Source organism: Salvelinus fontinalis, chromosome 38 (assembly GCF_029448725.1).
Source record: "Salvelinus fontinalis isolate EN_2023a chromosome 38, ASM2944872v1, whole genome shotgun sequence".
Lineage (NCBI taxonomy): Eukaryota > Metazoa > Chordata > Actinopteri > Salmoniformes > Salmonidae > Salvelinus > Salvelinus fontinalis.
The window spans coordinates 31,776,624-31,788,815 of record NC_074702.1 but is presented as its reverse complement, the minus strand read 5'-3'; the positions used below and the strand labels follow the sequence as shown (position 1 = coordinate 31,788,815).

The 12,192-nt window shown below is 44.4% G+C and overlaps 1 protein-coding gene across 1 annotated transcript in view; it reads right to left on the bottom strand.

The window, feature by feature from the left end:
- Positions 1 to 12,192, bottom strand: part of LOC129837365 (NADP-dependent malic enzyme-like) — a 119,817-nt gene that overhangs the window by 30,368 nt on the left and 77,257 nt on the right. The window contains exons 4-5 of the mRNA XM_055903473.1: positions 10,577 to 10,652; positions 4,253 to 4,414 (exon numbers count right to left, since the gene is read on the bottom strand). Of these exons, the coding sequence (XP_055759448.1) occupies positions 4,253 to 4,414; positions 10,577 to 10,652 (238 nt within the window). The remainder of the gene's footprint in view (positions 1 to 4,252; positions 4,415 to 10,576; positions 10,653 to 12,192) is intronic.

Genomic DNA, 12,192 nt, shown 5'->3' with positions numbered 1-12,192 from the left:
TCAACAGTTGCAGTGCAGCCCCTGCCAAAGACACAAGTCGTACAAAGGGAGAGTAGCTTGAAATGTGAGCACACACACTGCTAAATGCACACATATAATAAAAAGATTCCTTACACACACATACATAAACTCAGCAAAAAAAGAAACGTCCCTTTTCAGGACCCTGTCTTTCAAAGATATGGGCACAAACCCATCATCGCTGGAGCAGACAGGACTGGCAAAAAGTGCTCTTCACTGACAAGCCGCGGTTTAGTCTCACCAGGGGGATGGTTGGATTCGCGATTATCGTCGAAGGAATGAGCGTTACACCGAGGCCTGTACTCTGGAGCGGGATCGATTTGGAGGTGAAGGGTCCGTCATGGTCTGGGGCGGTGTGTCACAGCATCATCGGACTGAGCTTTTTGTCATTTCAGGCAATCTCAACACTGTGTGTTACAGGGAAGACATCCTCCCTCATGTGGTACCCTTCCTGCAGGCTCATCCTGACATGACCCTCCAGCATGACAAAGCCACCAGCCATACTACTCGTTCTGTGCGTGATTTCCTGCAAGACAGGAATGTCAGTGTTCTGCCATGGCCAGCGAAAAGCCCGGATCTCAATCCCATTGACCACATCTGGGACCTGTTGAATCGGCGGGTGAGGGCTAGGGCCATTCCCCCCAGAAATGTCCGGGAACTTGCAGGTGCCTTGGTGGAAGAGTAGGGTAACATCTCACAGCAAGAACTGGCAAATCTGGTGCAGTCCATGAGGAGCATATGCACTGCAGTACTTAATGCAGCTAGTGGCCACACCGGATACTGACTCTTCATTTTGATTTTGACCCCCCCTTTGTTCAGGGACACATTATTCAATTTCTGTTAGTCACATGTCTGTGGAACATGTTAAGTTTATGTCTCAGTTGTTGAATCTTGTTATGTTCATATAAATATTTACACATGTTAAGTTTGCTGAGAATAAACGCAGTTGACAGTGTGAGGACGTTACTTTTTGTTGCTGAGTTTACATACATACATACAGTTGAAGTTCGAAGTTTACATACACTTAGGTTGGAGTCATTAAAACTCGTTGTTCAACCACTACACAACTTTCTTGTTAACAAACTATAGTTTTGGCAAGTCAGTTAGGACATCTACTTTGTGCATGACAGTGTTTTCCAACAATTGTTTACAGACAGATTATTTCACTTATAATTCACTGTATCACATTTCCAGTGGGTCAGACGTTTACATACACTAAGTTGGCTGTGCCTTTAAACAGCTTGGAAAATTCCAGAAAATTATGTCATGGCTTTAGAAGCTTCTGATAGGCTAATTGACATAATTTGCATCAATTGGAGGTGTGCCTGTGGATGTATTTCAAGGCCTACCTTCAAACTCAGTGCCTCTTTGCTTGACATCATGGGAAAATCAAAAGAAATCAGCCCAAAAAATTGTAGACCGCCACAAGTCTGGTTCATCCTTGGGAGCAATTTCCAAACGCCTGAAGGTATCACATTCATCTGAACAAACAATAGTACGCAAGAATAAACACCATGGGACCACGCAGCCATCATACCGCTCAGGAAGGAGATGCGTTCTGTCTCCTAGAGACGAAAAAGTGCAAATCAATCCCAGAACAACAGCTAAGGACCTTGTGAAGATGCTGGAGGAAACAGGTACAAAAGTATCTATATCCAGAGTAAAACAAGTCCTATATCGACATAACCTGAAAGGCCGCTCAGCAAGGATTCACCCAACTTATTGTGGGAAGCTTGTGGAAGGCTATCCGAAATGTTTGACCCAAGTTAAACAATTTAAAGGCAACGCTACCAAATACTAATTAAGTGTATGCAAACTTCTGACCCACTGGGAATGTGATGAAAGAAATAAAAGCTGAAAGAAATAATTCTCTCTCTCCTATTCTGACACTTCACACTCTTAAAATAAAGTGGTGATCCTAACTGACCTAAGACAGGGAATTTTTACAAGGATTAAATGTCAGGAATTGTGTAAAACTGAGTGTAAATGTATTTGGCTAAGGTGTATGTAAACTTCCCGACTTCAGCTGTACATACAGAAATGAATAGAGGAACATAGAAGGTAGACAGACCGAGACAAATCCAGACGTAGCAGAGAAACACATCGCAAACATGCACGCACACAGACACTACAGACACATACTCTTAGAAAAAAGGAGAACCATTTTTGTTTCCAGGTAGAACCATCTGTGAAAACCAAAAAGGGTTCTTCAAAGAGTTTCCCTATGGGGACAGCCAAAGAACCTTTTCAGGTTCTAGATAGCCCTTTTTGTTAAGAGTGCAGACACACACACACACAAATATATGGTAATAAACCCCCATTTGCTCTCATCCTCTGGGAGCAGCTACAGAGTGCATTGAGGACACAGACAAAGACTCTGAGGCAGCTAGTTAAAGTGAGTATTTTGATGCCTATAAACGTACGGGAAGAGTTTAGAATCCCCCAAGCATCCCTAAACTGGATCTGTGCACCATAGATGGCTTCTGGATAGTCTATGGTCTTTCAAAATCGTTCAATAGAACAACGGAGTTCATGCACAGAAGTGTCTATGGAGATGCCACTAAAGAGATGGGGGCCAAAGGCCATGGTATTTACCTCTGCTACGAGGTAGAACAGAGTGGGAGAAACTGGCAGAGAGAAAGAAAACATAATCCTATTCACCAAGATCCAATGCCACCTACTGTATCCATGCTGTAGTGCAAGATCTTTTATAGGTTCTCTCACAGGCCTTTTATGTGTGTTTTATGAATAAGGGGGATTTCTGCTGGTTCTCAGTGTGGTTTGATGAAGTGTGAATTGGCCAGCCGACATAAGAGAACATGGAGAGAGTTTGTGGACTCCATCCACACAGCGAACGCTACCGCTGACAAGGATAGGGCTAGTCCCTTTGTTCAACTCTGCTTCCGGTCTCCTTCCCTTTCCCTCCCCCTTCCTTTATTTATCCCTCTTTTCATACTGGTGTCCTCGTTTTGTTGCCCATGGAGTGTCTCTCATTATTTCTCTCCATCTCCATTGATTATTGCCAGTCGTTTACATCTTTGACCGGTCCTATACCCAGGTAACCCCAACTCCATCTCCCTCTTCTTTCCTCCCACCCTTTATCCATCTATCCTTCTTTCACAGTGATGTCCTTCTTTTATGTCTCATTCTCAGCATCTTGAGAACTGTCTAGATCATGTCTATCCTTGACCAGACCGACCCAACTAACCCCAAATCACCATTTAGCCTCTCCCCAACTCTTATACTGAAACACAATCAGTGGCTAGGAGAGCAGGTCCAGGCCCAGGAAATCAGAGGATGGCTCAGAGTTGACTCAGCTGTTGCTTAAAAGCCAGGCAACAGGCATGTGGTGGCAGTGCCACACCCTTGGCCCAGCTCTGGATGACATGGAGAAAATACACAGAGTTTAAATATAGCCGTGTACACAACACAGACTATTCTTAGTTTGCTCGTGTTTAACAGTGTAGCCACAGCACACGTGCCGCCCAGCCTAGAGTGAGGCTCCTCTTTTAGCTATAAAGAGAGGGCCAGGCCATACATAGGACCAATGGGATCAGCAGGAAAAACCAAACCAGAAGGCCTCTTTGAATACTGTTGACTGGCGGTGCTGGCGGAATTAATAGGTTATTTTCTAGCTGGCATGGGTGAACGGTGCTGCTTTCCTCAGTTGAGTTTCCTGGTTGTAAAGTGTTAGAATTTCTCGCTTCTTGGCTGTTAGTGTTTGGAAATTGGAGTTTGGAGACTGAGGGGCTTACCTGGTCTATAACGTATTGACTTGAGGGTATTTTCTTAGCTGACAAATTACCTCCAGCATATAATATGTTACAAAGTTGACCGTTTTTTGTCATGTAGTTACATTTACATTTTAGTCATTTAGCAGACGCTCTTATCCAGAGCGACTTACAGTAGAGTGCATACATTTTACATACTGAGACAAGGATTTCCCTACCGGCCAAACCCTCCCTAACCCGGACGACGCTATGCCAATTGTGCGTCGCCCCACGGACCTCCCGGTTGCGGCCGGCTGCGACAGAGCCTGGGCGCGAACCCAGCCCAGCCTGGGCGCGAACCCAGAGACTCTGGTGGCGCAGCTAGCACTGCGATGCAGTGCCCTAGACCACTGCGCCACCCGGGAGGCGGTTGACAAGTGACAAGTGTAGGATAAAGTGACGTGGATCATCTTGTTTGTATGTAGCTATGTATTCATTTGGTTGTTAGGTGTGTCTCCTCTTACCTCATTGTCTGTGCCCACATCCAGCATGACTGGCAGACACTGCTGGGGTGGCATGCCTCCACAGGCTGTGTAGAGTGCCAGTTTGCCCACAGGGATGCCCATACCGTAGCAGCCCAGGTCCCCCAGGCCCAGGATCCTCTCTCCGTCCGTCACACACACCGCCTGTCAATCACATCACATCTGTCAATCATACCTGTGATTCTATGTCAACCAAATACATTATCAGTCAGAGCAGACTGTCTATGGCTCTTGATAAGTCATTTCTTTTCGGCTTCCTGTTTGAAATGAACCAAATAAGCTCTCAGAATAGCCAAAAATGTTATAATATCAGGCAGTGAAAATACAGTAACTAGCAGATAACGCCAGCATATTCATTAGCCAATCAGTTACAGTAAGTGTACATGATTAAACAGGAAATAGTCACACTACGTCAACAGTGAAGAGGTGACTCCGGGATGCTGGGTTCCTCTCTCCAGTGTCTGTTCTTTTGCCCATCTTAATCTTTCCTTCTAATTGGCCAGTCTGAGATATGGCTTTTTCTTTGCAACTCTGCCTAGAAGGCCAGCATCACAGAGTCGCCTCTTCACTGTTGACGTTGAGGCTGGTGTTTTGCGGGTACTATTTAATGAAGCAGCAACACATGACAACACAGCACGGTGGCAACACAACATGGTAGCAGCACAAATCATGGTACAAACATTATTGAGCACAGACAACAACAGCACAGAGGGCAAGAAGGTAGAGACAACAATACATGACCCCATAGCAGCCACAAATGTCAATAACAGTGTCAATGATGGAGTCTTTGAATGAAGAGATTGAGATAAAACTGTCCAGTTTGAGTGTTTGTTGCAGTGACCCAGGTATGTGTGTGCTTTGGGGACCTTTAACAGAATGTGACTGGCAGAATGGGTGTTGTATGTGGAGGATGAGGGCTGCAGTAGGTATCTCAGATAGGGGGGAGTGAGGACTAAGAGGGTTTAATAAATAAGCATCAACCAGTGGGTCTTGCGACGGGTATAGAGTTTTACAAGCACTGGAGATACAGTTGAAGTCGGAGGTTTACATACACCTTAGCCAAATACATTTTCACTCAGTTTTTCACAATTCCTGACAATTCCCTGTTTTACGTCAGTTAGGATCACCACTTTATTTTAATTATGTGAAATGTCAGAATAATAGTAGAGAGAATGATTTATTTCAGATTTTATTTCTTTCATCACATTCCCAGTGGGTCAGAAGTTTACATACACTCAATTAGTATTTGGTAGCATTGCTTTTGAATTGTTTAACTTGGGTCAAACGTTTTGGGTAGCCTTCCACAAGCTTCCCACAATAGTTGGATGAATTTATGCCAATTCCTCCTGACAGAGCTGGTGTAACGGAGTCAGGTTTATAGGCCTCCTTGCTCGCACGCGCTTCTTCAGTTCTGCCCACAAATGTTCTATGGGATTGAGGTCAGGGCTTTGTGATGGCCATTCCAATACCTTGACTTTGTTGTCCTTAAGCCATTTTGCCACAACTTTGTAAGTATGCTTGGGGTCATTGTCCATTTGGAAGACCCATTTGCGACCAAGCTTCAACTTCCTGACTGATGTCTTGAGATGTTGCTTCAATATACCCACATTTTTTTCCTGCTCATGATGCCATCTACTTTGTGAAGTGCACTAGTCCGTCCTGCAGCAAAGCACCCCCAGAACATGATGCTGCCACCCCCATGCTTCATGGTTGGGATGGTGTTCTTTGGCTTGCAGGCCTCCCCCTTTTTCCTCTAAACATAACAATGCTCATTATGGCCAAACAGCTCTAATTTTGTTTCATCAGACAAGAGGATATTTCTCCAAAAAGTACAATCTTTGTCCCCATGTGCAGTTGCAAACCGTAGTCTGGCTTTTTTATGGCGGTTTTGGAGCAGTGGCTTCTTCCTTGCTGAGCGGCCTTTCAGGTTATGTCGATATAGGACTCGTTTTACTGTGGATATAGATACTTTTGTACCTGTTTCCTCCAGCATCTTCACAAGGTCCTTTGCTGTTGTTCTGGGATTGATTTGCACTTTTCGCACCAAAGTACGTTCATCTCTAGGAGACAGAACGTGTCTCCTTCCTGAGCAGTATGACGGCTGCGTGGTCCCATGGTGTTTATACTTGCGTACTAGTGTTTGTACAGATGAACGTGGTACCTTCAGGCGTTTGGAAATACATCCACAGGTACACCTCCAATTGACACAGGCTAATTGACATTAGAAGCTTCTAAAGCCATGACATAATTGTCTGGAATTTTCCAAGCGGTTTAAAGGCACAGTCAACTTTGTGTATGTAAACTTCTGACCCATTGGAATTCTGATACAATGAATTATTAGAGAAATAATCTGTCTGTAAACAATTGTTGGACAAATTACTTGTGTCATGCACAAAGTAGATGTCCTAACCGACTTGCCAAAACTATAGTTAGTTAGCAATACATTTGTGGAGTGGTTGAAAAACGAGTTTTAATGACTCCAACCTAAGTGTATGTAAACTTCCGACTTCAACTGTAAGTAGGGCATTGGATCGTGATAAATCGTTTTAAGAGGTCCTGTGAGCTCAGGCTGCAGAGGAAAATGCCATTGTGTTGACAGCTGTGAACAGGTGCAAGAACGGCTAGCGGCTGCAGCAGGTATATCTTTACATGCCAGGAATACCTGGAAGATTCTTCGTACTGACTCTATATGACAAGAGCATGACTTGATAGGGATGCCTGATGAAGACCTAAGGGTCGAAACGTTGCTGTAAATAAATGTGCTGCGTTTTCCTGTCTGTTTTTCATGAGTTTGCCTACAACTTTAGCACCTGTGGAAAGTACCTGAATGTGCGTATGTTCTTCAGCTTTGCACATAGCTGTCCTGGCATATTAGAGCTCAGTTGGTTGTAATGGCCTCAAACAGGCCAGATCCTAACTGAAGATATCTGTTGAACGTATTGACATCAATGCACGATTTATGAGAAAGTTGGAAAGTATTCAGACCCCTTGACTTTTTCCACATTTTGTTGTTTCGTTACAGCCTTATTCTTATTCTCTCAGAGAATTAGTGAACATAAAAGTTCAATCAGGAGAAACGACAGGGATTATCCAGTCGCAGTATATTTTAATGACCTAAAGCAGGACATTTCTAACTTTAGATTATGTGGCATAGAGAAAGTTAGGATATCAGACAGGGGAGGTGATATTAATCCCCCTGTCTGATGAAAAGAGAATGTTTTGGGATTTTCACCCTCCAGACATTATTTCCTAAAGGACTTAATCATGAAATGCCTATGTATGTTATGTTGTGAATTTGAACATGAATTATGTGCCTATTTCAGATTACTCTGTTTTTCGAACGATGTACCCAATGATTAATGAAAACTTGCTGTGTCCTCATTTTGGTTTTACAGACGTGTTTAATACGTCTTATTTATACACTTTTGTAATATTTATGAAATGCATATTGTTATATTTGGTAGCACTTATTTGTTTTTCCTTTGCCTCCAACCCCCTTCGATGTGTGGAACGGATGTGGGTGGGGCTAGGTCTACATAAGGGTGCAAATTTCAAAAAATTCACTAAAGCTCTGACGAAGGCCGAGAGGCCGATACGTAAGCTTATTAAATATCAGTGATACTATCAAGAGCAGTGTGCGGTGTCCTTTTTCCTTCATCTTGTTCCATGCACCTGCAAAAAAGATTGCTCAGATGTGCGAGTGCCTTTTGAATTTTGTGTTACAGCCTTATTCTAAAATGGATTAAATTGTGTTTTTTTCCATCAATCTACAAACAATACCCAACTATGACAAAGCAAAACCAGGTTTACAGAAATGTTTGCTAATTTATTAAAAATAAAATAATTGAAATATCACATTTATATAAGTATTCAGACCCTTTACTCAGTACTTTGTTGAAGCTCCTTTGACCGCGATTACAGCATCGAGTCTTCTTGGGTATGACGCTACAGGCTTGGCACACCTTTATTTGGGGAGTTTCTCCCCTTCTTCTCTGCAGATCCTCTTGAGCTCTGTTGGATGGAGAGCGTTGCTGCACAGCTATTTTCAGGTCTCTCCAGAGATGTTCGATCTGGTTCAAGTCTGGGCTCTGGCTGAGCCACTAAAGGACATTCAGAGACTTGTCCCGAAGCCACTCCTGCGTTGTCTTGGATGTGAGTTTAGGGTCATTGTCCTGTTGGAAGATGAACCTTCACCCCAGTCTGAGGTCCTGAGCGCTCTGAAGCAGGTTTTCGTCAAGGATCTCTCTGTACTTTGCTCCGTTCATCTATGCCTTGATCCTGACTAGTCTCCCAGTCCCTGCCGCTGAAAAACATCCCCACAGCGTGATGCTGCCACCACCATGCTTCACCGTAGGGATGGTGCCAGGTTTCCTCCAAACCTGATGCTTGGCATTCAGGCCAAAGAGTTCAATCTTAGTTTTATCAGACCAGAGAATCTTGTTTCTCATGGTCGGAGAGTCCTTTAGGTGCCTTTTGGAAAACTCCAAGAGGGTTGTCATGTGCCTTTTACTGAGGAGTGGCTTCTGTCTGGCCACTACCATAAAAGCCTGTTTGGTGGAGTGCTGCAGAGATGCTTGTCATTCTGGAAGGTTCTCCCATCCCTACAGAGGAACTCTAGAGCTCTGTCAGAGTGATCATCAGTTTCTTGGTCACCTCCCTAACCAAGGCCCTTCTCCCCTGATTGCTCAGTTTGGCCAGGTGGCCAGGAAGAGTCTTGGTGGTTCCAAATATCTTCCATTTAAGAATGATGGAGGCCACTTTGTTCTTGGAGAAATTCAATGCTGTAGACATTGTTTGGTAGCCTTCCCCAGATCTGTCTCGACACAATCCTGTCTCGTAGCTCTACGGAAATTGTCTTCAACCCCATGGCTTGGTTTTTGCTCTGAAATGCACTGTCAACTGTGGGACCTTATATAGACAGGTGTGTAACTTTCCAAATCATGACCAATCAATTAAATTTACCACAGGTGGACTCCAGTCAAGTTGTAGAAACATCTCAAGGATGATCAATAGAAACAGGATGCACCTGATCTCATTTTCAAATCTCACAGCAAAGGGGCTGAATATTTATGTAAATAAGGTATTTAAAAAAAAAAAATCAATTTTAGAAAAGGCTGTAATGTAACAAAATGTGGAAAATGACATCGGGGCTGAATACTTTCCTTAGGCACTGTATTTACAAAAGTATGTAGACACCCCTTCAAATTTGTGCATTCGACTATTTCAGCCACACCCGTTGCTGACCGGTGTGTAAAATCGATCACACCGCCATGCAATCTCCATAGACAAACACTGGCAGTAGAATGTCTTTCCAACAAGTCAGTTCGTCAAATTTCTGCCCTGCTAGAGCTACCCCGGGCAAATGTAAGTGCTGTTATTGCGAAGTGGAAATGTCTAGGAGCAACAACGGCTCAGCCAAGAAGTGGTAGGCCACATAAGCTCACAGAATGGGACCGCTGCGTGCTGAAGCGCGTAGCACGTAAAAATCATCTGTCCTCGGTTGCAACACTCACAACAGAGTCCCAAACTGCCTCTGGAAGATAAGTCAGCACAAGAACTGCTTGTCGGAAGATTTACAAAATGGGTTTCCATGGCCAGGCAGCCGCACACAAGCCTAAGATCACCATGCGCAATGCCAAGCGTTGACTGGAGTAGTGTAAAGCTCGCTGCCATTGGACTCTGGAGCAGTGGAAACGCGTTCTCTGGAGTGATGAATCACGTTTTATCATCTGGCAGTTCAACGGACGAATCTGGGTTTGGAGGATACCAGGAGAACGCTACCTGCCTCAATGCATAGTGCCAACTGTAAAGTTAGGTGGAAGAGGAATACTGGTCTGGGGCTGTTTTTAATGGTTCGGGCCAGGCCCTTTAGTTCCAGTGAAGAGAAATCTTAAAGCTACAGCAGACGATGACATTCTACGATTCTATGCTTCCAACTTTGTGTCAACAGTTTGGGGAAGGTCCTTTTCTGTTTCAGCATGACAATGCCCCCGTGCACAAAGCGAGGTCCATACAGAAATGGTTTGTCGAAATCGGTGTGGAATAACTTGACTGGCTTGCACACAGCCCTGACCTCAACCCCATTGAACACCTTTGGGATGAATTGAAAAGCCGACTGCGAGCCAGGCCTAATCGCCCAACATCAGTACCCAACATCACTAATGCGCTTGTGGCTGAATGGAAGCAAGTCCCCGCAGCAATGTTCCAACATCTAGTGGAAAGCCTTCCCAGAAGAGCGGAGTCTGTTTTAGCAGCAAAGGGGGGACCAACTCCATATTAACATTTCAGGTTTGACTATAGACTTACACGTATGTCCTTCTCTGGCCAGCTCTGGAGCACGGTGGAGATGTGAGTGAGGTCATGGATGGTGATGAAAAGCCCCCTGGAACAGATCAGAGATCAGATGAGTTATAATGAGTGAGACTAGATAAACTGTTTACAGTACCTTTCACATTGTGCACCGACCAACATAAGGAAATACTATAATTTTGCTCAGTACGGAGAAAAAACATTGTCTTTGGATTCAGTTTCAAATGGTTCTTTGATACCTGAGTGGAAGCTTGGAATTAACTTTAAGCAAGATTTCAGCAGCTTTTAAATCCAATTTTTCCCTCTACTTGTGCTGTAATGTCCCAGAGCAGATGTCACCTGGAAAATGGATCGCTGGGCCAGGGACCCCTCTAGTGCTACTCTGCTCCAGGAACAGCTAGATAGATACGTATAGTCTGTGTGCGTGTGTGTAGGCCCACAGGGTGGGAGGTCCAGCCCAGAAGGGTTTCAGATCGGTCCAACAAAACCATCTGCCCATGATGTGGAGGCACCATCATCTCCATACGTGCCAGCAACAATAAAAAACATCTATATTGTAAAATCTGCTCATAAACTAAAAACACAGATCAAAGCTGGAAAGCGAGAAGGAAAATGTGAAGCACCAAACAGACCAACCCTGTTAAAAAAAACAGAACACAAAAAGGTTTGGAAAGAAGAAGAGAGACATGAACGGGTCACATAAAAATGCCCTGATACCTGTAAAGTTTCAGCTAAGCTTGACCCCAATGTCATGGCTGGGTATTAACTTACCTGCCAGACTTAGGTAACTAGAGACAATAACAGTACAGAGACAGTACAACAAGTCTAATAGTAATGACAAGCCTGTCACACCCTGATCTGTTTCACATGTCTTTGTGCTCGTCTCCACCCCCCTCCAAGTGTTGCCCATCTCCCCCTGTGTATTTATACCTGTCTTTTCTGTTTGTCTGTTGCCAGTTCGTTTTGTTTCGTGAAACCTACCAGCGTTTGTTCCCCTGCACCTGTCTTTTCTTGCTCCCGTTTTCTAGTCCCTTCCTGGGTTTTGACTGTTCTGCCTGCCCTGACCCTGAGCCTGCCTGCCGTTCTGGATCCTTTCACCCTCTCTGGATTATTGACCCCTGCCTGCCCTGACCCTGAGCCTGCCTGCCGTTCTGGACCTTTTGCACCCTCTCTGGATTACTGACATCTGCCTGCCTTTGACCTGTCATTTGCCTGCCTCTGTACAAGAAATACACTTTTGTTTCTTCGGCACTGTCTGCATCTGGGTCATACCTGAAACCTGATGACACAATCCTTGTATCAAGGCCCACTACATTAGAGCATTGGATTCTGTTGTGCGATTCGGTTTGTCATGAATGGTATGATAAAATGAGGGGTCACATTTCATCCCCCTGAGAAACTGGAAACCTGCCACCCTTTCTACTACATCATATCATTTAGAAATGGAAACCTCTGGAGTTGAAACTTGGGTTTTGGTTTAGTTTCCGTGGTGTGTGTGTGTACGTCTGTTTGCATGTGTGTGTCTGTGTGACTGTGCATGCATGTGCGCGCACGTATACATCTATATGCATGTGTGTATGTGTGTACGAGGCTGATAGAGGACCAGTCAGTAT